Genomic DNA, 26,405 nt, shown 5'->3' with positions numbered 1-26,405 from the left:
GTCTGCCCTCCCCTCCCCACCCCTCTTACCCACATCAACATGCCAAGACAATGGCCATCTCTGCCCTAATAATCCACTGGCTGATTGGTCGGGCCCAAATTACCCATGGGACACCAGCTGTCAGGAACTCACAGAGGCTCTTTACGGCAAGCGACAGTCTGAGATTCCTCAATTGCTCTGTATTAATAGCTCGCCACAACTGGTACTGCGTAGGGCCAAACTCAACCCCATTGGGTTGACCCCAAGAACCCCAAGAAAACAATGGAGGGAAAGGAGGAAGCAGGACGCTGCAACTGGTCGGAGGCGATAAGGACAAATGTCAGTCCAGCCCTAACAGAAGAGAGAGTGAGGGAAACAGGGAGAGGGAGAGGGGGAGAAAAAGAGGGAGAGAGAGGGAGAGGGCTCGGTTTGGGACTGGCCTAGTTTCTGCCACGGTATGAGGGCTTTTAGGCGGGTTGCTTTCCTTTCATGGTCTAAACACACATGTTCTGAGAGAACGGCGAAAATATATTTACACAGAGAGAAGTTGTGTTGGTCTTGGATGCCTGGCGCCAATGCAACTGATAAAGGCAGTAGAGGAAGATAATTAACCAAGGTCTGTAGCAAGGCTGAAAGAATCTGGACCTAAAAATTAAGTGCTTACTGTATAGTACTGGTAACGCAGAGGTCGACATTGTAAATAAACCCTTTTATTGTCCAATTCCCCTCCTGAGGGAGACTCCAATGTCAAGACCAGTCAATGACTCGTGTTACTATTGAATTAGTTGCAATATGAAGTCTTTCAGTAGACTCCCTGTCCAACACTAGTCATTATGTCCTGTAGGCCATTCTCTGAACAACAAGACACTCCATAGACGTGTGGCTGTTGTATCAGCTGCGTTCACAACTTCATCCTGTCATGGGATCGCAGTACAGTGTAACACTGAACAGATGTGGCCATGTGGACGTTTTAAACATTTGTCTCACTGCTAATCATGGTTGTAGACATACAATAGTGAAGCCAAATGGTTGATAATGAATGTAGCAGATGGGTTGCTAGTACAGTGCCTTGCAAAAGTAGTCATCACCCTTGCAAAAATCCCAGTGGCTAGATGTGCCAAGCTTATAGAGACATACCCCAAGAGACTTGCAGCTGTAATTGCTGGCTCTACAAAGTATGGACAAGTTTTTCATTTCTTTTATATTAGTTCTTGTTTGTTTCCCAATAAAACATATATTTTGCATTTTCAAAGTGGTAAGCATGTTGTGTAAATCAAATGATACAACCCCCCTCCCCAATTTAAAAAAAATATATAATTCCAGGTTGTAGGGCAAAAAAATAGGAAAAATGCCAAGGGGGTGAATAGTTTCACCAGCCACTGTGTGTATATATTGTGTGTATATATCAAGTATTTGATACACTGCCGATTTTGCAGGTTTTCCTAATTACAAAGCATGTCTGTAATTGTAATTTTTTTATCATAGGTACACTTCAACTGTGAGAGACGGAATCTAAAACAAACATCCAGAAAATCACATTGTATGATTTTTAAGTAATTCATTAGCATTTTATTGCATGATATAAGTATTTGATACATCAGAAAAGCAGAACTTAATATTTGGTACAGAAACCTTTGTTTGCAATTACAGAGATCATACGTTTCCTGTAGTTCTTGACCAGGTTTGCACACACTGCAGCAGGGATTTTGACCCACTCCTCCATACAGACCTTCTCCAAATCCTTCAGGTTTTGGGGCTGTCGCTGGGCAATACGGACTTTCAGCTCCCTCCAAAGATTTTCTATTGGGTTTAGGTCTGGAGACTGGCAAGGCCACTACAGGACCTTGAGATGCTTCTTACGGAGCCACTCCTTAGTTGCCCTGGCTGTGTGTTTTGGGTCGTTGTCATGCTGGAAGACCCAGTCACAAACCATCTTCAATGCTCTTACTGAGAGAAGGAGGTTGTTGGCCAAGATTTTGCGATACATGGGCCCATCCATCCTCCCCTCAATACGGTGCAGTCGTCCTGTCCCCTTTGCAGAAAAGCATCCCCAAATAATGATGTTTCCACCTCCATGCTTCACGGTTGGGATGGTGTTCTTGGGGTTGTACTCATCCTTCTTCTTCCTCCAAACACGGCGAGTGGAGTTTAGACCAAAAAGCTCTCTTTTTGTCTTATCAGACCACATGACCTTCTCCCATTCATCCTCTGGATCATCCAGATGGTCATTGGCTAACTTTAAATGGGCCTGGACATGCGCTGGCTTACGGCGTAGTGTGTTACTAATGGTTTTCTTTGAGACTGTGGTCCCAGCTCTCTTCAGGTCATTGACCAGGTCCTTCCGTGTAGTTCTGGGCTGATCCCTCACCTTCTTCATGATCATTGATGCCCCATGAGGAGAGATCTTGCATGGAGCCCCAGACCGAGGGTAATTGACCGTCATCTTGAACTTCTTCCATTTTCAAATAATTGCACCAACAGTTGTTGCTTTCTCACCAAGCCGCTTGCCTATTGTCCTGTATCCCATCCCAGCCTTGTGCAGGTCTACAATTTTATCCCTGATGTCCTTACACAGCTCTCTGGTCTTGGCCATTGTGGAGAGGTTGGAGTCTGTTTGATTGAATGTGTGGACAGGTGTCTTTTATACAGGTAACAAGTTAAAACAGGTGCAGTAAAACAGGTAATGAGTGGAGAACAGGAGGGCTTCTTAAAGAAAACTAACAGGTCTGTGAGAGCCGGAATTCTTACTGGTCGGTAGGTGATCAAATACTTATGTCATGCAATGAAATGCAAATTAATTACTTAAAAATCATACAATGTGATTTTCTGGATTTTTGTTTTAGATTCCGTCTCTCACAGTTGAAGTGTACCTATGATAAAAATTACAGACCTCTACATGCTTTGTAAGTAGGAAAACCTGCAAAATCTGCAGTGTTTCAAATACTTGTTCTCCCCACTGTGTATATATATATGTAGAAATATAGGACTAGTGCATAGAGCATGACATAGATCCTTAATCTGCTGTATTACTGTAAGCGCACTTTGACCTTGGGTGATGTTAATTACTCAGTAGTATTCATGCTGCCTAACAGGCTTCATTTAGGTATATCATCACTGTGTACATTTCAAATGACCTGACACCCCGTAGTATAATAGTCATGGACTTCATTTAGGCATGCCTCTAGTCAATTGAGTATTTTCATCCTAGCCTGGTCCGAGATCTGTTTGTGACGTATACACAACTCCTATATGATACTTTTGGCATGACAATGACAATAGGAGTTGGCAAAACAGTACAAAACAGATCTGTAACCAGGCTGTATTCATCCTTCTGACCCTGTATGACTCTACTGGTGGAATTTGACCAGGCGTTACTGATATTACTTTCACAGATGGGAGATGTGAAGTCAGGAAACTGAAATAGAAAAAAAAAACGATATTGGGTCATTGCATAAGACTGTATTTAGAAATTACAGGGTTGTATTTTACGACGTGGCAAATATTATTACACAATTCCTATGTTGGCCGCCATCTTGGGAAAGACCAGAAGTGAAACTTTTGAAATTTGGGAAAAGAGGGAATCACTGGACATTAAAGAAAAACACATTCTGTTTTTTTTATGTTTGATTAGGCCTACACATACTCATAAAATGACATTTTCTGAAGATGTTTGATGGGTAATGAGAGTACATTACCAGTAATAAATATTGCATATGTTCTATATGTATTTGTCAACAACCAACGCTCCTACCAAAATCTTTAAGTTAGTAAGTCATGTTCTGTATGTGTTTCCGTCTGTTCTCAAGGCACGACAGAGCGGGTGTGTCTGATCCAGGGGACAGTGGAGGCTCTGAATGGAGTCCATAACTTCATCGCTGAGAAGGTGCGGGAGATGCCGCAGAGCACCCAGAAATCAGAACCGGTCAGCGTACTGCAGCCACAGACCACCGTCAACCCTGACCGCATCAAACAGGTGAAGCCCATTACCATGATCCCAACCCCTGCCTTTTTTCTCTCAAGACCGTCTGGTGTTGAGACCGAGACTACTTTCTTTCCCTGGACTAAATGAGAGTTCAACCTGAGAGTGTATAGTGAATGTAAAAGGGAGTTTCCCATGTGTTTTTGTAACCTATTTCATGCCAACGGAGGCAATGAAAGTGTCTGTGTGCGTGTGCGTGTGCACGTGCACGTCTGGTTGTAGGTGTGTGTTGGGTAGGTAGGTATGAGCGTGACTTAGCAAACTGACAATCCTGGACTGAACCATTATGGAGGAGAGTCAGTGCGGTAGCTGAGCCAAAATGTTGACCCCTGAGCTAGTCAGCCCAAAATGGATGATTCTAATCCCAGTCATTCGTTTCTATATAGCCTCACTCCATTGTCTGTGTGTTGGCAGCTACCATCTCACAACAAGGGGTGGAAGTCATTATTATTTGTCTTTCGAAGAAGGCCCAATCTAATAAATCATTGCAGTGTGAGTTTGTGGCCAAGCTCTGATTTTGTGTCTGCACGAGGCTCGATGCATGGAGGGAGTGTTCCCGGCTTCCATGTTAACAGACAGAAAGAGACATCCTCCGGCTGTGATATAATCCACTCAGACAGGACACGGAGGCTGGGGTGTGGGGTTTCTTGCTCTTCCAGATAGGCCCCCTTAAAGCCACACATGTGACATTAACCACGGGTCGCTAGCCTCACTACCCTCAACCTGTCACCGGCTATCACACAGGCCAGGGTCTGGAAGGAAGCTCCCCCAGCACCGCAGAGGAAGTGTGGCTCATAAGTGTCGTCCAGCTAAAACACATAGATGAGGTGTTAGAAGTGGCAAAGGCCATCCTCCAAAATCCACATCAGGGCTGAGACTTTCAGCTCATTTGTGCTGCGACATTTAATCCAGATGATTTGCTCTTTCCATCACCCTCTCCAGCTTCCACTTCCTTGAAAATCAACCGTAGCGGAACCATCGAATGAAAATTACAAGAAGAATTGTCACTGTATTTTTTTCATATAGAACTCTGTTGTTTGGCCTTTCAGAGTCCACCAGTTCATACCAACACAGAACAGGCTCAATTAGGCAAGCCATTGATTCCTCCTCCCAATCTCTTTAAATGATTATCACTTCTGGCCACTTGATGATTGCACTCTATTGATTCGGGGAGGACCTGCATTGTTTTCATCTGCAACATTGACCCTGCTCATCTATTTACCGTCCCGTTAATTCAATTACCCTTTAGGACAAAGAGCACATGTTGGGTATTAATAATTCAGATCTTGAGTTCTTTTCTGGTATCTGTGCTGTGTTTTCGGTCATGCTCATCCCTCATGGCGTTGTCCCTTCTGTGCTTACTGAGCAGACTCAGTGACGGGAGGCCATAACCTAAATTCGTGGAACACAACACGACCTGCTCCCTCTCCTGCCGCGCGGCCAGCCTGATTATTAACGTGTATAATTGTAGGAGTTATCAGACAAGTTACACGCCTCTCTGCTGGGCAAAGAATAGTCCACTGGGGAAAACGCTACTGCAGAGTGGACATTTTTCAGTTCTGATATAGTCAGGAATTTATGCATAATATACACTTACACACACATTATACAGGCACGCATGCATGCACGCACACACACACTCTCTCACACACACACACATACTGTTTCCTAGGAACACACGCACATACAGTACATATCAAAACTGATGCACGCAGATACACAAACCAGTATTTAAAGGAAAGATGCACTCATTTTGAATTTTGTACGTTTTTGCACAACTCGTCACACCAACTGTATTTCTGCCTGCTTGAGCGGCAATTAGCTCAAGATGCACATGAAATGACCCCGGGAATTGATAGAACATCACTCAGAGAACATCACTAAAACAAAATAACATTCAAAATGGGCGAATCGTTCCATTAAGCTTTTGAGTGAACTTGGAGTGACCTTGGATCAATCCAACGATGGATTGATGGCAGGGCTGGAAAAAGAACAGCTCCTATGGCATCAGATAAAGGGCAGTTATTTTAGACAGAAATAATTCCCGTGCCTCTCTTTTTCTATTAATAATAATGAGTTTGAGAGTGGTGTGTGGAAGGATTCTGTGTTTGAATTACAGACAGACAGTGTAGCCTGTCGATTGCTGGACTATTAGTAATGTAAGCTCTTCTCCAAACTCCCAATAGTCTGGTTTCATTTGATGAATGGACTTCCATACTCAACCCAAAGGCCCAACGCATATGCGCTTTGAGGGCTTATTTTGGTTGTGTGTGTGGTTATTGTTTCAACGTGGTTGTTGTCACGAGCACGGCTGTTGTGGCATGTGTCTCGTTGTTGGTCACCCTAGGGAGCGGAGTGAGTGAGAGATGTAAGATCAGATGTAAAGTCATGTTAAGCAACAGCTGCCAGCCTGGCTCTCTGTGAGGTACAGCCGCTAATATCCACTAGCCAAATGGAGACAGGACAGGCAGGAGCACAGGCAGCTTACAAAAAATAAAAGCTAACGCCTAACTCAATCAAATCACTCAGGACAGACAGACAGGCAAGCACAAAACACATTCACACCCACCGACACTGAATCTCACTTAACATGGAGCGACATTCAAACTGATACCTAGGCTAATACATGACTAGTTTAGCTGAAATGCTAAATAGCATTGTTGTGCTAGCTAACGTTGATCTGATCTGGCATTTCAAGGCAACAACAGCCCACTATGGCGAGACTGTGATGTCTAAAATAGCATGATGACAGTGAAGTTGTGTCAACTTTGCGCTGTGCCCTGCTGTCTTTGGTCTCAAATGTTTTCAGAATCCTCCCTCCAGTGATTTCCTCTGGCCAACCGCAGTTTCCTGTGACCTTTCACCCCATGCTGGAACACCTGCTTCCTACTTCCTGTTATTGCCCTGTCCACACAGGAAGTAGCCCATTAATGCAAAGGAAATCAGGAGTCAGGTTAACTTCGAGTTAGCTGTGAGTGAGTGGAAAAGTGGAAATGTGGGATATGGTATTGGAATTTCTCCCAAAAATGTGTCATGCTCCACCATCGGACACCAAAATGCATTGTAGTTGTGACTAGCACACCATGTGTGTAGAGGGCTATTTGTTGTAATACAGAAATAGTTTCCTAGTTGAGTGACTCTGCACAGTATAAACAATCGCTTCCCATACAACATGAGTCCTCCCTCACAGCATGACCCTAGCAACTCCTGAATAATATAAAATATTCTCAGGTTTCCGTGATGATCATCTGATATAACTGAGGTTTTGATGTCAATTACAAGGAATTGTGCTTCAGTGATTTCGTTTCAAATTGAAATGTGGATTTTATTCTGGTCGGTCACAGAAACAATTCCGTTTATATTCTCAACGGTTCCGAAAATCAACATGTAAGCGACCAAGAAGATCCTACGCAGTAAACGATCGGTCTTTCGTCTCATCTCTTAAAAGAACCGTAAACCTCAACTCTTAAAATGATCCCTAACCCTGTAGTAACGTTGTTCTCCATTGGAAAGACATAAGTGGCTGCGCCGTTTCAGCCCACCCTTCCCTCCGCAACACCACCAAGCCCAGTCTATTTCATTAACCAGCATCCTGAATCTAATAACTGCACTCATTGGAACAGCACACAGCGCCGGCTAATCCACACAGCCGTGCCTAGCGCAAGCAGCGTTGACAGTTCGTCTCCTAAATTAAAAGCGACATCAGGAAAATTGCTGTAACGCATGAAAAAAATAAAACAGAGCAATGCAACCCCCAACCGCCCCCTTTCCCTCTCCAGCCTTGTCTCAGGAGGACCGATTGCCAGCAGAAAATATTTTATGCCATTTTTAACCTTCACGTTCATCAGCTGGCTCAGGAAAAGGTCACTTCCTCCGGGAAGTATCGATCCCATTCGTAGGGAAGCCGGTAGAGAGAGGCACAACAAGATATTTGTTGTCTTGACAAGGATATGCACCCGCTAATGTTGGGTTAAATCTCTTAGGAAGAAAGGACAAATGTGCCACTGTGTGTATGGATGTGTGTGTGAGCGTGCTTCCATGCGTGTGTGTATCTGGGAGAGAAAGGTCATTTGAAGGAGAGTGTTTCATGTTTTTGAAATACAGGTTTATCCATTTGCTGCTTTACAGTATCTGTGGAGAGGAATCTTAGATCAGGTTTAGATCAGGCTTCTGTGGAAGCAAAGCTAACATATCTGGTGTTAAGGTAGTATTTGTATGTGTGTATGTGATATGTCCAGTATTTTAAATGTGTAGCCAAAACATATACTTAAAAACTGGAAATCATCCAATCCTCCATCGTTAACAGAATGGAAAGTTCAAATGTTTAATTTATTAACTAAATGTTGAAAGTGCGTGGGCGACGGAGAGAAACAACATGGTGCAGTTTGAGGCCATGTGGCGGAGAGTGATGCGGGCGCTGGGGATAGGGGTGTGAGCAGGTGGGTCTGGGCAGGTGTGATGTAATTGATGTTTGCGTGCGTCTGTATACTGTTTGAATGCGTATGGTTTGTATTTTAAATTAATAAAAAACAAATAAATAAGTTAAATACATAGTTTAGCCCCAATGTAATGTACGATATCTGTCTGCAAGGCTTGGACCGGGAATGGGACCAAGATGGAGGATGGAGGTCAGTAGTTGCCATGGATACTAGAACAATTCATTACTAGTGCCCTTTTATTAAATATGCGTGAGAAAAATTCCTACCCAGCGGCACACCAATGTCCTGATTTATTGTAATCCACTGTGACAAGGGATGTCTGTAAAAACAATCCGATAAGATTGTGGTCGCCAACATTTCTGAGCATGCCATCCATCGCCTCCTCTGGTTGGATAGTGTTTGACATGGGCTTCCCAGCCTATCTCAAAACACACTGCCATTCCCTAGTGACTTAAAATTCTCTATCAGGCGTGCCGCAGCTCAGGATTCTTCTGTTAATGAAAGCCTTGAGAGGGCTAAGTGGACAGTGGTGTTGTATTACTTAAGGCTGAATGGTACATCCAAGCCTAAAAGCCTGAACACAGCATCAGCCCTGTTTCCATTGGAGTGGGAAGGAGAAGGTCTTCCTCTCAAGTCCTCTCTCTCTCTCTCTCTCTCTCTCTCTCTCTTCACCGCTCCATGTTGTCACAGTGTGTTAAGGTCTGTGAGTGAACACGTCCTGGCAGAGCGGCCCGGCGGCCCGGCTCAGCAGCACACTGAGGCTCCTCGGATGGACGTGACCCCACCTCAGCCCCACAAGGACAGGCTATTTTGGGCCTCATCAGCACTTGTTCGATGGCAGGCCTCATGAGGTCACTTAATGCATGATCTAGGACTCAGGTTTGGGATCAGAGCCAGCCACGACTCTGAGCAAAGTTGCTGTTATATGTGTGTATGGGCGTGTGTGTGCGTGTGAGCTTGTGTGTGTTTGCAACACACGTGCATATGTTCATGTACTATACATTATGGTATATGTGAATATACTGACCCAAAACATTTAAGATCCTATTTTAGATCACAATCCATATGGAATGCACTGCTTTTTTAATACAGTTAAAATGGAACTGACAGTATTTTAGCAACATGAAATCTTATTAGAATCTGTTCATATTTTTTTATTTAATCTTTATATAACTAGGCAAGTCAGTTAAGAACAAATTCCTATTTACAATGAAGGCCTACCAGGGAACAGTGGGTTAACTGCCTTGTTCAGGGGCAGTTACTATATACCCCCTAGGAGAATATGACACTTTTAAAAAAAACATTTTCTGACAAGCGAGCACTTAGATGTGGTCATTTTCACAGTTTCGTAAATTCATAGAATGTTTGGGAATGGCGTATAGTAAGGCACTTGTGAAAATTCTATAGCACTATAGAGTGGGAATGCGGCCGTGCATTTGGACAATTAATAGACACTGCACTAAAAATAAACCCTCCAAAAAACATCTGTCTTGTTCAGGACCGGAGTCTACACAGACCGGTGCGCCATAGCCAATTTGAGCTACAGTAGGCCTATAATGAAAATAAACCATTTGCCACACGGGTCTGCCATCATTCACTTTGAACTGAACTGTGTGTTTACAGGCAGTAGCCACAGTGTGACTTTAGATCATTAGAACACATTCACCAAAAGCCACAAAATAGACTTGAATGGATTTCTGCAAATACCCAAGGGAGTCCTCTTACATTTGCGAACTTCACAGTCCTATTGATCAAACAACGATGAAAGGCTACAGCTATCTCTCCCTTAGTTGCTTATCCACATTAACAACAACAATATCAATAACTAATGCTAACCAGAGCGAGATGAGCTTAAAAATCTAATGAGGGAACATTAGATAAACTCTCTAAAACTTTTTCTGCTAGTTGATCATCAAAATTGCTCTGATAAAGGATGGGGATTACTGGCCTGCTCCTCCTCCTGCAGCTTGGTTGCCAATGCATGTCCCAACCCAAGTTTTGACAACTGAATGGGAACTTTCCTGCCTGCCTGCCTATTTGATTGATGCCAAATACATTTGATTGACAACTAAGAGATATGCTAACTGTGGCTAACAGTCGTTCAAGGTCAGCACTGACATTTCTTTGCTAGCTAACCAAATGACATCAGAATCTTTAGTTGTAGCCACCGATAAAGCTCCGCCTTATCTCAGTTCACTGGTCACGATGGCAACACCCATCCGTAGCACGCGCTCTAGCAGGTGTATCTCACTGATCATCCCTAAAGCCAACACCTCATTTGGCCGCCTTTCGTTCCAGTTCTCTGCTGCCTGTGACTGGAACGAATTGCAAAAATCGCTGAAGTTGGAGACTTTTATCTCCCTCACCAACTTCAAACATCTGCTATCTGAGCAGCTAACCGATCGCTGCAGCTGTACATAGTCTATCGGCAAATAGCCCACCCATTTTTACCTACCTCATCCCCATACTGTTTTTATTTATTTACTTTTCTGCTCTTTTGCACACCAATATCTCTACCTGTACATGACCATCTGATCATTTATCACTCCAGTGTTAATCTGCAAAATTGTAATTATTCGCCTACCCCCTTTTTTCTCTACTGTGTTATTGACTTGTTAATTGTTTACTCCTTGTGTAACTCTGTGTTGTCTGCTCACACTGCTATGCTTTATCTTGGCCAGGTCGCAGTTGCAAATGAGAACTTGTTCTCAACTAGCCTACCTGGTTAAATAAAGGTGAAATTAAAAAAAATTTAAAAATACATAAAGGGGAAAAAGTTTGTCGCTCACCACACTCCTCCCATCGGTTTGCTTGCTAGTTAACGTTAGTCTCACGGGCCATATTGAAAAAAATACAACAAATTCGCCGGCCATTGTTTAACTTGAGAAGATGTGTCCCTTTATCATGCCCACTTACTCGACATAGGATGCTGTGTATAGCATTTTAACATTTTTAAACAAAAGAGATACATACTATTTGTCCAGCCTTTGCTGCTATGCTTGCAGATGTGCATAATCAGCTGTGACCCTCATCAAAAAGTGTTTAATAACTCCAAACAACAAAACATATCTGTAGGTCGTTGTAACATTTAAATATGTACAGTAACGTGTTTAAAAAAATAAAATGTTGCACTGCATGGATCACCATTGTAGCTGTATGTTACACTCAAAATGCAATGTAGTTTGAGTAGCCAGCCTAGGCTACTGCTCAAATGTTGCAGTTATTGGCTTACATTGTTCCCCTTTGCGTGGGTTTTTGGTTATTAATTGTCAAGCTTTAAAAACCTAAGCCTGACTGCTACATTTTTATTAGCCTAGCTAGGACTGTGACGTGTGTCTGCACACTTTCCCCCTGCGGCGCGCTGTAAACGGGACCCGCGAAAACAGCGCGTCAAGCTGTACTTAGTTGATGACTAAACTGTTGACTGATTTATACTCGCTTGTGTATCCTACTCGCTTGTGTATCGGGCCTTGACACATGGGCGCTAGCCCATTAGCTACTTTATGACTGACGTGTGACCATTGCCCTTGCTAGTTATGGTTGTATTGACATTCCCAGACTTAGTTACAGTCATTTGTATTTGTTCAAAATATTGATTCACTGAAACTGAAACAGTGAATCCCGAATGGGTGAAGGCAGCAAACAATGTTTCAGGCCAGCTGTGATTTTCAGCCTGGATAGCAATATTCTTTGGCTTTTACCAAGAAATGTATTGGTGAGTTATATTAATCATGCATTGAACTGCATCCATCTATTCTCTCAACCTCTTATACAGTTGGTTTGAAGCATAAACTGTGAATTTGATATTTTTGACTAATGTTATGTTTGTCTGTTTCATGTCTGCAAAGTAGTTAAAACACTGTGAGTTCCACTTTAAGTCCTCCCCTCAAAATACTGTATCTCTCTGTTTAGATGTCAGTTCCACCCTATTGTGTTTGGCCATAGCATCAGAAAGGAAGAAAAGTCACACACTCCCTTCATATCACTAGCGTGTCTATATGCAGATTTCTTAGTGTGATAGGCAGTGAAATGGAGGGAGAATGAGCGGATTAACATTACTGAGAAAGGGAGGGGTTGAGATGACCACCAGAGTTAATCCTTACGGCCACAAATTGTGGGCCGTCATTTTTCTTGAAATATATATATATATATGACAATTGTTACACCAGGCTAGCGGCCCAGAGTGCGTGCCACAGCGCTCGTTCTAGGCACGAATTCTTCTTTCATTTCATCATTTGATATGGATTGTGCGTGCGCGGCGGGCGGACGAAGGTCCATCACTCGAGACCCTTCTTGTCAACCTTTGGAGCGGAGCTGCTGGTCGGCTGCAGTGTGATGCTTCTGTGTTATTTTTAACCAGGGTTCTTTCCCTCCAGCCTCGGAGAGAGAGCCACACACTGAAAGGCAGACGAGGCAGAGAGGAGCGGCTAAGCCCGGGGATCAGGAGACAGGCGATTAACCTAAAGTCTAGTGCTTAAGACTTCAAAGTACAAACAGCCCCCTGCTCACGGATCACACCACATCCATGGGCTGGACAGAGGGAACAGAGGGCAACAGTTGCTCCGTGTCCCCACACGTACGTAACCGGGGACTGGGGAGGGTAGAGAAGGGTGGGGTGGGGTTCTGGCGTCCACAGACAATAATGCCCTTCGGGCTCCTTGCTGAACAAGGCTGTGGGAGGTTAAGGGTGACCCTCAGCCAGTGACATGGAGAAGACATGAGCTGAGCCTCTCAGTATCCCTGAGCATGGTGCGAGAAACCAGGAGAGGGGGTGATGAACAGTGGGCGTGTAGTACTGCTACAGCAATACATTCTGTCAAGCTATGGGCGTGATGGAAACCTGGAACCGAAAAAGAAGCGGCTTCTATGACGGAGACGGCGGCTGCCGAGCAAATGACGCTGTTTTATCTCTTTGATTGCTGTTGGCCTTGTTAACTTTTGGGGTATGTTGGTTTTGTCTTCATGTTATCTCCAAAAGCTGGTTCTGACATATTTCCATGCCTCAGCACACCCCATCCCTATTATCCCTGCTCCCCATCAGCGCAGCCCCCCCCACACACACACACACACACACACACACACACACAGTACATAATGAATGACTAGCCACGGCTGATGAAACAGCAGCAGGTCTCTCTCATCTTCGCTTTCTCTCTCACCCCTCCCGCTATCCTCTCAATCTCCTCCTTCACCTCTCTCTCTCTCTCTCTCTCTCTCTCTCTCTCTCTCTCTCTCTCTCTCTCTCTCTCTGTCTAGCTCTCTGTCTTTGAATGAAGAGGAAGGAGGCTTCATTGTCAGTCTGCCTGAACATTAGACACACATTCAGCGGAATTAGCCCGGCGTATCTGTCGACGTTGCTCTATTCTTACCCCACGCTAAAGAGCCTACATTTTAATCAGCAGCTTGCTCCGACGCACAGGCCAAATGTTCTTGCCTTTGTAAAAAATAAAAAATAAATGAATAAAATGAAAGTCAGCTATAACTCTCGGGGATGAGGACGATTATTTTAGATTAAAATGGCCGCCCATGACATGGCGAGGGAAACTCGACGGCGACCAAGAAAGAAAAAAAATAATGCTTTAGAAACAGTGCATGTGGAGTAAAGGATTTATGAGAGAAAGTCAAATACAAGTTTGAATATCTATCAAATATTGAAGAGCTGAATGTGGCCCTTGAGACTCATCATTAGCAGTAATGGGTTTTATACATCGCACTATTCAGCTATTTATTCCACTGCTTCTTCTAATCTTAATTAAGGAGGCAAGTCCCATCTGAATCATTACACGTCCAATCCAACAACATGCAAAATCTGTGTGTGTGTGTGTGCGTGTGCATGTGTGTGTGTGTGCATGTATATGTGCAATGTAGAAGATGAAAAGGATTCTTAGGAGAGTCTTTCCTCGTTCTCTCGCTCACTCAGTTGTTTTGAGCCGCGTCTCTAATGTGTGCTTTGAATGAAAAAGAGGGAAACGTTTTTGCCTCAACACTGAACCACACACGTTTGTATGAAAATTAGGGGGAATGTTGTGAAAAATGGGTTGTGAGAAACTGGATGAGCCAAGACCAATTTAGATGGCACTTATCCATATGGGGACCGATCAATGTGTTTTTAAAAATTTAACCAAAAAAAATTAAGCCAAAAATAATCCCTCAATTCCAATGCATGGTGAATCTTCATTGCTGTCACAAATAAATATGTGAATAAAATATTTGACTACAAACACAGAATAAATATTTGATGTTTAATAGTTTCAAGTCAAGTCTTGATCTCCCTCTGTCCCTGCCTTCTGTTCATTTCCCATTTATATGTCAATTCACTGCAATGTACCACAGCCAGCAAGGCTATGGATGGAGGACTGCACCAAACATTGAGAACATGTAAAGATCAAATCCAGCCGCACAAAAGGAGAAACATGGAGTCTATGCCAATTACTAGCCCCATACTTCCCCTGTACACACACACACACACACACACACACACACACACACACACACACACACACACACACACACACACACACACACACACACACACACACACACACACACACACACACACACACAACTCTCTCTTTGCGTTCCTTCCTTTCTTTGCCTTGTCCTCCAACCAACCAACACTCACTTGCTTTTCTTTTGCCATTTTTGTCAAATATATTGAAAGAATAGTTTTGTAACCGTTTCCACGTTGTATGATAAGGACATATTGTACGTAACCTGTGAGACTTCAGAACAGAAACGCCTCTCATGTATCATCCTTACCGAGTAGGTTTACTCAGAACATTGTGTGACTTGCTTTGGTGCAAATCTACCCTCATTCAAAATACCACTACAGTACATTTAACGATCATAAATAATTTGTGGTCCTTATCAAGTACATATCAAGTACTGTACTTATTAAGAAAAAAGCATCCCCCCCCTCCTTACCCTCTGCCCAGCTGGCAGCTTTTCTCTAAAGTTGTAAGACAAAGGACAGTGAATGCGTGAATATGTTTCAATATGGGTGTTTATGTGAGAATGTATACTGTTAATACAGTACATAGTATACACATAGTTGTATGGAGAATTGTTTAGTGTGTATGTGTGCGTGCACGCTTGTGTGAATTTGGTGTGGGGGGGGGGTCTAGTTGCTACGCATCGCTTCGACTCCCTTTCAGTACCCCTTGAATGCTGGAGCTGTGTTTCCATGGTAACACTGACCCCTGGGAGTAGATGCTTTTCACCAGGAGCCTCTTTATAACCACAGATTCACAGCTCGGAAACAAAGAGACAAAATACACTCTTTCTCTCTCCCTTTCTTTCCAGAAACTACTCTCTCTGTCAATGTTATAATGTTTGGTCGAAGGAGTAAAAACAACTCACTCTTATTTTTCCCCTATGCTACGCCATAATAAAAATATCTTGAGTGTATCCCCCCTTTGTGCTTTTTCCCCCTTTTAACTAGCCCCCTCTATTTCAAGCTCGATTCACTCTCTTTTTCTCTGTCTGTCAGGTATTTCTAACATATATTCCCTATTTTCACTCTTTGTTGGTTATCTTACGTCCTTCTCCATTGTTCCGGGCTATTTCAAGTTCTTATCTTGGTTATCTCTTTTCTTCCATTCCCTCGCCCAGTCCCTTCCTCCATTCAATTGATATCACACTTCTGTCATGTGGAGATACCATGTTAAATCAGTGCAGTAACCATCTCTTATGTCCTCTCTCTCTTTGCTCCTCTCCCCAGGCCAAGCTGATAGTACCAAACAGCACAGCAGGTCTGATCATTGGTAAAGGTGGAGCCACAGTCAAGGCCGTCATGGAGCAGTCGGGGGCCTGGGTGCAGCTCTCCCAAAAACCAGAGGGCATCAACCTGCAGGAGCGCGTGGTCACCATTAGCGGAGAGCCCGAGCAGAACCGTAAAGCAGTGGAGATCATCGTTCAGAAGATCCAAGAGGACCCCCAGAGCAGCAGCTGCCTCAACATCAGCTACTCCAACATCTCTGGCCCTGTGGCCAACTCCAACCCCACCGGCTCCCCCTACGCCAACTCAGCCGAGGTGAACCCCGCTGCTGCTGCTGCCGCCGCTGCCACAGCCTCCAGCCTCCTGGGTCAGGCCACCATGCAGAGTATGGGCGGCTTCCCCACCACCATGGGTCCCAGCTTCTCAGGCAACGACCTCTTGACCATCACCTCGGCCCTCAACACGTTAGCCAGCTACGGCTACAACACCAACTCCCTGGGCCTGGGGCTCAACCCCGCCGCAGCCTCAGGTGTCCTGGCCGCCGTAGCGGCTAGCGCTAACCCCGCTGCGGCTGCCGCTGCTAACCTCCTGGCGTCCTACGCCAGCGATGCCTCCACCAGCGCAAGCCACCAGGCCGCCTCCATGGGAGGTTTCACCCTGGGCTCGCTGGCCGCAGCCACTGGGGCCACCAACGGCTACCTGAGCGCCTCGTCCCCGCTGATGGCACAATCCCTGATGGCCACTGAGAAGCAGATGCAGGAGGGGGCCAAGGACGTGGTGGAGATCGCTGTTCCCGAAAACCTGGTAGGAGCCATCTTGGGGAAAGGAGGGAAAACGCTAGTGGAGTACCAGGAGCTGACTGGAGCCCGGATCCAGATCTCCAAAAAGGGAGAGTTCATTCCCGGCACCCGGAACCGTAAAGTTACCATAACCGGCTCTCCGGCGTCAACGCAGGCAGCTCAGTATCTGATCAGCCAACGGATCACGTATGAGCAGGGTGTGCGCGCCACCAACCCACAGAAGGTGGGCTAGAAAATGAGAATGGAAAGGAAGAAAACGAGTGGGGGCTTGGGGAGGAATGCAAAGGGAGAGATAAAGGGAGAGGAGAGCAAGAATGTTGGAAGGAATCGTCCACCCGTTTTTTGGTGTTTCAGTATTCAAAAAATGATGCGACGCAAAAATTTGCTCGGGGAGAGAGGAGAAAGTGTACCGCGGAAAACAAAGGAAAATAAGGTGTAAAATGTAAATACGGTTTTATTACTTAAGTCTTGATGTTTCTGGATTTTTTGTTTGTTTTGTTTTATAGTTCATTTGTTTTCTGTTTGTTTGTGTATTCTCCGGACAGTGGTGAATGCGATTTTAAACTGGCATGCTGCCGCGCTGCAGTTTGGAGAAGGGGGGCGGTGGGGGTACTGGGGCCGACCCCCATGGAATCAGCCCCTTCCCCACCCCCACCCCCATTCCTGTGTAGCTCACTGATGTTTTTCTTCAGATTTGCCTTCAATTTCAATTTTCCCCTTACCCTGCCCCCCACTTTTCGCCCTCCCCCTACAAGGGTCTGATAAGACTGCAAACCAGTGCTTGGTTAGAGATCTAAGGAAAATCCCTGTAGTTGATGACATACCCCTCCATGCCCCGATCCCTCGCCCCTCTCCCAGCCACCCCCACTCTGTTTTGAGCAAAGGAGGGGGAGAGATGTGCCCAAGGCTTCCACACATGGATTATCCTCGTACCCCCTATAGTCTCGCGCCTTAGGTTCTGATTTAACCAGATGCATGCTATACCACGCTCCATATTTATATATCCGGGATGCTTGTGTTTCGTATGTAGGACGAAGGCAGAGACGCATGGTGCATCTCATTGGGTCAGAATTCTAGCGTAGCGCAAGAGTACATATAGAGATCGGGGCATTTTTCTCAACACGGTTTGCAGTCTGATATTATGATTATTATTATTATGATTATTATCGATATCATCGTCATTATTTATGAATATGATTTCGCCCATAACATTTGGTATTTTTATTTTTTATCTGTAAATTCAGGTTGACATGAATGTAAAAGACAATTTTTGATTTGATTTGTTTCATTTAAGTGGATTTAATAACATGTCACATAGTGTAATATACAGTATGTCTTATTTAAGTCCAGTAAGAAATGGAGCATAAGCACCACAGCAGTGATGATGAAGAGTAAGGGTCAACTTTGATATCCAGCAAAGAGCAAGACAGTAAATATTCAATTTAAAACACACACACACACACACACACACACATGATGCCATTTCAGTGCTATAAAGGGATTATAACATATCTACATGGCAGATTACGGTGAAATCAAGCAGACTAGTCTCTACAGTATATACATAGATAGCGTCAAAATGAAAATGCCACTTGCGCAACGGGCCCAAGAGCACCGTTCACATTCTGGCAGGGGCCGAAGCGCTCTAAAAACGCAACCCAAAGTTGTTTCAATGTTGTCTGAGCTCAGAAGTCTCTCCCTCCGGTTTAGCCTGCGTCACTCAACATTGTGAAAAGCCAAAGTGTTGTTGGGACTGTAGGGCCATAGGCGTCTCCACTGAGATATCCAGCGAGCGCTGCTCTTCTGCCTGTGGCACTCTTAACAACACTCTGTCTAGACAGGCCAGGCGAGAGACCAGGAACAGGGGCACTTAGAACCTAGAGGTGGTGGCCCCGCCAGGATACGTACATACTACTGAGAAATACAAACACTGAAGATGAGAAAGTTGATCTCACTAGGGTCCATGCAGTTTGCCAGGCCTTGTCTTGTGGCGAGCAGAGGTATTGAACACAGTGCATATTTAGAAGTTGTTTTCCCCTAATACTTGCTCTTATCAAGCAGTGTTCAACTGTCCACAATGAACGGGGGGAAGGTAACGTGTTACGGTCTGTTGGGCGTTAACGACAGCTAAGTCTAATGGTTGTGGGTTATTCTGCTTTTGGCAAACTGCAGGGACCTCCCACTACACGTTCCATGCAATGGATACTGCCCACTAACCTATAAGCTGCTATGATTTTGTTTGTTTTTCTCTTGTTTTTGTTTTGTTTTTGCAATCGGAGTACACTGAAGTTGATCTTAATGCACTGTGAAGTGTGGGGATCGTTTTCTCTGCCCATGAGGTCAGGGTTGTGTTCTGTAGGGGAGCTTTGTCACAGGCGTGTGCGTTATTATGTCAGGGAAATGTACGCACATGGAATACCAGGCGACTAATCATATCTCATGAACAGAACTCTATTTGCAATACAGTATCAGTTCTCAGTTAGATATGCAAGACGAGGAAAGAGTATTCATGTTCCTAAACACCACCTTGAAACCGGGATCCTGGGTTGAGGCTTTGGATGCGCTTTGACTCAGTTTGGCAATGAAAGTCATGTGGTTGTAGAAACAGTCTCTAATTATAGGATGGGATTGGGGGGGGGGAGTGGCAAGTGTGCATGTTCAGCTTTTGCTTTTCAAAGACAACAATAGTTGGAGGTATGTGGAGTTTTATCCCAATTTTGACAGGGTTGCTCTAATCGTCTGACTTCCCTTTTTATATTTGCTGTTTTCACAAACAGTTGAAATTGATATATTCTGTTAGCCAACTAAAAATGGCTGGCTAACCTAAAATATGATGACTTCTAAAATGCCAAAGGAGGAGGGGGGGCACATTTTGCTCGACCCTAAACAATCTAACGTGGTCTGGTAAGGGAACCTATCTCCCCAATTGGACATTTAGACACTGTAATGTAAAGGCAATCTATCCAATGGTGGGCTCTCACTAGTATTCGCCATTGGAGCGTTTTCTCTATTGTCTATTGGAGCGACAGTGAAGCGCGTATCTCGACAGATTGGTAAGGAGTCTTCTTTATTCCCATCTAATACCATCCACTTTCCTCACCCCCCCGCAACCCTTGTACCGCCGTGCACCCCATTCTTACACATCAACCCAGAGCCCCCCCTCTCACATCTCTCCATGGGTGATAGTGTCTGGTGTTGCGATGCATGTCTGCTTGCCCTTCCAGACCACAACTACTCCAAAACAATGACTCTCTGAGTCTCCTACTGCTTTGAGGGTAGAGAGGACAGCGTCCCCTTGATTGTAGAGCTGAGCATGAGAGACTAGTTAGTGACCATTTTGCCAGCAGCAGTGAGAACAAATTAGTAGGTGACAGTGGAAGTAGGAAAGAGAACCTGCAACCAGGCAACTAAGAGAGAAAGATACCAGCTGACTTAATTCTGTCAATCCAATGGCCAGTGGCTTGAAACCATATTTTATATTGTATGTTATTGACAGGAGTGAAAGCACTTTGCTACATTTGGAATGCATGGGCAGATACATACAGTACATTCATAAACACATTCACGTAGATTGCGAGTAGAATAAGGGAAATACTGCTTGTTGAAGTCATGAAGAAATGACAGAGATTACTGGATATAAGCGATACTAAAACTGTGACAAATCAATGTGAACGATATCAAATACAACAATATCAAATACCTGTCGTTGGAGATCACGAGAAGGTGCCAACAAAGTTCGTCAAAGGATGGCTTTGTTATCTTTTTTATCGAATTCAACAAAATTACCCCATGATGATGGGGTTTTAGGGCGTCCATTTTTGTTTGGTTTGTAATTTAGGGGATGTAGATAAAATGTGATGAGTACTGGAAGCAATATACGTAGTAGCATGTTGTCCTTGTATTGTCTTTTTATTCTGTCTGTTGTCAAAGCTTTGGATTTACCTCGATGTTAAATAGATTTACCTAATTACAACTTTTTTAATTTGTGAAATTGCTGCTATTTAATAAGTGATGTACTAAAAATAAAGTTAAAACATATCTGATTGGTCGTTTAGCAGGATGTTGTAGTTCCCAGAGGTGTACTAAATGCTATACATGCTGATAAGAAAATAATTACTGTAAAAACAAACTCAACAAATAAACCTGTGCCAAAATAGATCTTTAAAGACTGAAACGGGAAATGCGCGTGATTTAAAAAACATTACATGAAAGGAATCATACTTTTATAAGAAGAATAATGTGAAAAGTGCCAAACGAACCATATTTATAATTGTAAATAGAAGGGAATGGTACAAGATACTTTTTTTGTGTGTGAGTAAAATCAATAAAAAAAAATAAAAAAAAAGCTTTTTAGTTAACCTTTTAATGCCCTCTTTACTACTATGTGACATAAAATAAGGGATTGTGAAGGAAGGGAGCCATCTTGTTAGCCAGTAATCCAAATTTCCTTGAATTCTACAGTACTTAGACTCCTGGGCCAGAAGAATCAACGTATAGATAGATTAGCATGGTTAATGATACACATGATATTAACATTCTTAATACAGCCTTTTATAGTTCTGAAAATGTATTTTGTGGAGATAGATGTTATCTTTTTTGCACGTCTATATTGCATGATATCAAAGTGAAGCGTGGACAAAAAAAATGTAAGAAACAAAAATTGTACAAAAAAAAAAAGTAGGCGGTGTGTTTTGTTCATTTTGAAGACAAATCTTTGCATGCCAACAATGGTAAAGCAATTTAATTTTCCTTGACACATTTTCAAACGTGTGTTGTTTTCACTCAACACATGCAGGGACATCGTCCAGTAGAGCAAGGCCACAGTGTAATTAGATTGTATGACTGGATGAGTATTTTGTGAGAACATTGTCTAGGCATCTAAACATTCTTCGAGAGATAGGAACAAACTTTTGATCAAACATGAAACAATTCGTTGTTTTTTTTTGTTGGTTGTGCTTCTTTTACTAAAACTGCATTATTTAATTCCGGATCACATTTTATGCTTTTTACCATAGATACCGTGATATTGTCCATGAATGTACTCACCTCTGCATAAGTTTGCATATCACTCTTCGATCATGACTTCAGGGCTTGAGTGTCCATGTGTTTTGTGTGAATAACTAACATCAGGTAAGGCCAGATCTGGCCCTAGTGTCATTCTAACCATCTGTTTACCCTTCCGGCTCCCTCTGAGCTTGATCTCTTGTCTTGATGTAAATATGCACTTTATATTTCTCATTTAGACAGAGTTCTCATTTAAACCCCCATCTCCTGAAAGGAAACAGTATTTTGAAGTATCAAGCTAGGCTGTGTGTAGGCACCATGTTTTTTCACGCTCTGTTGCTGCTTGGCTTTTGTATTTCTCAATCCCCTGGGTCTCTCTCCAGAATTTGGGACACGGTGTGTTTTACTCTCTATTCGGTGAATTTGGTCTCATTACATGATTACACTTTCTACAACAAAAGGTTATAGGGAGAGAGAAAAAAGGACAAATATTGCCAATATTCCCCATGTTGTCCATTTCCCAACTGTCATTCAGTTTCACCATTAGACAACTGAGTGGTGTCGGCATGCTCAAAAAGAGATTGTAAATAACAAAAGCTGGTCAGCCACAAGAAAACATAGCTTTTCCTCATTTAACACAGGACCTTGCCTTTTGTATATTTCTCAAGCGTTCAATGATCTAGATTCGTGTCAAAAAGGGACACTCAGTTTAAACTATAACCAAATTGACATCCCTGTTCCTAGCGATGCCTCAGTTGCAATAGAATGTCAGCATGTCTAGCTGTATAGCTCTGTAGAGTAAGCTGAGATGGGGGTTTGTGCAATAGAGTAGTACCTTGCTGTGCATGTGCTATTGTCTGGCTCTCGTGTCTGTGTGTCTGCAGTAGGTCAGCATCATGGTGTCGTCTCCATGTCGCTGGGTGAACAGATCTGTTTTGTGATGTGCAGAGGAATGCAAAACGTATGGTTCACCTGCTACAGGTGACATCATTTATTTTCAGTGGGTGTGTGGCTACTAGTGCTCAACTCCAAAACCTCACAATGCCCCAACCCCCGCCCTCCTCGCTCTCACCCGCACCCACCACCCGTAGCCAGACATTCACGGAACCCAGGGTCCCACTCTTGAGCTTGTACCCCATCGAAGCACCAGCAATTTTAAACTGCATTTGTCATATCACTGTTCAGTTCCTCTTTATTGTTTTCCTGTTTTTTATTTGTACTACGCTCTCTAACCTAGACCAATTATAACAAAATGCCATTCATGTGTACCCTGTTTACTCCCCCTTTTCTCCTTTTTGCACTTTCACTGCCCCTCCTTTTCCAACCACTCCCCCACACTTCTGCTCCGATCCCGCCACACCCCCCCCCCCCCACCTCCCCCCACCTCCTCCTCGAGTTTCTCCCGAGTGCCAAACAAAAACAGTACCATTCCAAACTTTTTTGAGTTTTCTTGTATGTTGGACATCCATTGGACGCACCCATGAAGCCAGCATGTTCCTCCATAACATGATGTCAGTCATGACGCCTCAACATTACCCAAAAGAAACAGATCAAAAAAACCCTGAGCTAAAAGCAGACCTGGATTAACCCGGTAAAGGCTGGCTACCTCTCATAAACTGCTTTTCCTAATTCTCTATCATCTCTTCAACCTCCAGGACATCATTGATTGTGTGCCATAGTGTTGGGGGCACTTGTCACTCTCCTCACCCCCCAAGTCTCTCCATTTGATTTTCGATGGGGAAAAAAAAATAAAAATCCATTTCTAATGACGATTTTTTTTCTTTAACATTTAACCACACTCAGAATGGTGTGAGGAGTGTAATCGTCAGCTGCGCAGCCATCCTCTGTCTTCTGAACTTTGAACTTGTCACCCCTCATGAACTTTATTGACCTTCTTCCTCCCCTTCTATGTTCATCAAACTGTTTGGACTTAAATCTCCATTCCATCACCAAACCTATTTGAGACTGTGCAATTCTAGTTGAAATTATTTGATTTTTTTTTGTTTGTTTCTTATCAGTGGGGCAATTCACCGAGATAAAGAATGAAAAATCATCCACAAAAGAAATACAGACAAAAAAAAAAAACAAAAAAAACTGTTTCTCCACTATTTCATTTTTCTCTCATTGTAAATATTTTTGTCAGATTTTGTTGAGCTGTAAAGAGAGGCGTGTTCAACAGAATGGGGCTGGCAGCATAAAATCCACTTAGTGGAAAGAGGAAAAGAAAGGTGCACCTCATACATCTACTCGTTGGTTCTGCTACAGTAGCTTGTGGTCTTGACGTTGGTGTGACCTGCTGTATTTGTAGTTGTTTATCGCCATGCTAGCTCCACTTAGATAAAATGATATAAAAACCTAAAAGATCATTCAGTTCTGGAGCTGATAGAATTGTTTACATTTGCTACCGTAGTTGTATTCGTTGGTGGTTTTGTTCTGCTTAGAGTGAGTCGTAGTTATTGTAATGCTTTGTAGTGTAAGAAGATATCAATGTGGAGAACTTGCTGGACTCGGCACCTTTACACTAAATGTGGGACACACAAGACTAGGGGGGGAAAAAATGTGTCGCTCCCAAACCACAAAAAGGAAGTTGAGGCCTCTTTAGTGCAATAGAGTTACTGCGGTTTACATGATAGAAGTGATATAGTTTAGAACTAGGATTATGTTAATTAGGCATATTGTAGGTGGGCGTTGGTGAATGTAAATGCCAACATGACAAAGGTGCCCGTAGTGCCAACTGAGACATATCTCTCTCAGTGAGTTTAGTAGAGTTAAACTGACTGAAAGTATTGATTTGACACAGCTAGACTGGACTGACCATATCATTGCTTAGCTTTGTGCTCCACTCACAAAGTTTTATGCTGCCAGCCTCATTTTCTGATAACACTTCATGAGCTATTTATTTTCAACCTATAATATACTATTAATAAATTACAAGACAACAAGAAAAAGGGAATGACTGGAAAGGTGAATTATTGTTTTGTTTTTTTAGCATTTTAGTGGTTGCTTTTAACACCATTCATTAACTGACTTAAAGAGTATTGAATATTTAATGTAATTGTAGCATTGTGTTTGTAAAAAAAAAAAGGAAAAAAAAGTAGTGAGTTGTGTTTATTGACTTGTGGATTACCAGTGAAGTCGGCAATCTAGTGCTAATATATATTTCATCTTTTTTTAAGGATTATTCTTTTCCGACAGCAACAACAGTCATTATAAATGTTCATTTTAGCATCACCTGTCTTCTGTTGTCTTATTCTTCACCTCCCACTACACTCAGTCTCATCCAAGTAACACATTGCAAGTTTGTGCCTGAAACCATGTGCTCGGTCTGGGGGCGGGGCCATATGGTATGAGCTACGTGTGTGTGTGTGTGTGTGTGTGTGTGTGTGTGTGTGTGTGTGTGTGTGTGTGTGTGTGTGTGTGTGTGTGTGTGTGTGTGTGTGTGTGTGTGTGTGTGTGTGTGTGTGTGTTTGTGTTTGTGTGTGTGAGTGAGGTGTGTGTTTGTGTTTGTGTGTGTGAGTGAGTGAGTGAGTGAGTGAGTGAGTGAGTGAGTGAGTGAGTGAGTGAGTGAGTGAGTGAATGGAAAGGCTGCTAGCTCAGCCTTGGTGTGTGGGTGTTCTGTCCAATGTCCACCAAAGCTAAAACCTGGAGGGCTTCCATTCACCAATGGAATCCCCTGACGTTATAGCTGGAACTTCATCATGTGACCTGAGCGGACTCTATCGTTCATAACCCTCCCACCCAACCACTCTCCACCACTACCCTATCCCTGAGTCATCCCTTACCACACGTCATCACCATGTGATGTTCTCCATCGATAACATACTACTCGACCAGATCCACATTAACATGTCTCCTCCATGTTTCCAAAAGGAGCGCGTTGCCAGTCAACCTGCTTCCCACATGATACTCAACCATCCTCTCTAGCTGCCGGGGCCAGGCCCATCAGAAAACGATTTGTCTCAAAACAAGAGGATAGAGAGAAATAGTGATGCTCAGGGTGTCTCCTTGATCTACCTTTATATCCCGCATTCTGCGGTTGTCCCACTTTATTCTGCCCTAATGATTTCTATGGAGCCCAAAGACGACGATGATTTCCATGTTCATGTAATGGTTGCTTAGCAATTATTCTGAGGGATGATGTGCACCTACTTAGAGGAGCGTGCACATACTGTATTGTTTACAACCTAAATGAGACCAACGCTGTTGAAAAAGAATGTGTAGGACAAAAACAAATTCCGTATTGCTAAATGATGACATTTTAACGACAATTTCTGTGACATGAGTTAATGTAATTATGAGTCATTGCATGGTACTATTTTTTTGCAATGAAAATATATATTTTTTGAACTGTTAGAATGGATGGTACATTGTCAAATTCGTGCAACATTTAGACGCTAATAATAAAACAAACGTCGGTGTCCGTGTTAATGTCACCACGAGGAGAGGTTTTGGACCAATGAATGCCAAAATGTTGTAAAGGTTTTGTT

The 26,405-nt window shown here is 43.3% G+C and overlaps 1 protein-coding gene across 4 annotated transcripts in view; it reads left to right on the top strand.

The window, feature by feature from the left end:
- Positions 1-25,149, top strand: part of LOC118397187 (RNA-binding protein Nova-1-like) — a 60,401-nt gene extending 35,252 nt beyond the window's left edge. For all 4 annotated transcript variants that reach the window (XM_035791708.2, XM_035791707.2, XM_035791706.2 and 1 more), the window contains 2 exons: positions 3,786-3,952; positions 16,118-25,149. In XM_035791708.2, the coding sequence (XP_035647601.2) occupies positions 3,786-3,952; positions 16,118-17,146 (1,196 nt within the window). In that variant the 3' untranslated portion in view covers positions 17,147-25,149. The remainder of the gene's footprint in view (positions 1-3,785; positions 3,953-16,117) is intronic.
- The last annotated feature ends 1,256 nt before the right edge of the window (positions 25,150-26,405 follow it).

This window comes from Oncorhynchus keta, chromosome 18 (assembly GCF_023373465.1).
Source record: "Oncorhynchus keta strain PuntledgeMale-10-30-2019 chromosome 18, Oket_V2, whole genome shotgun sequence".
NCBI classification, from domain to species: domain Eukaryota; kingdom Metazoa; phylum Chordata; class Actinopteri; order Salmoniformes; family Salmonidae; genus Oncorhynchus; species Oncorhynchus keta.
Note: the sequence above shows the minus strand (reverse complement) of the source record. Positions and strands in the feature narration are given on the sequence as shown.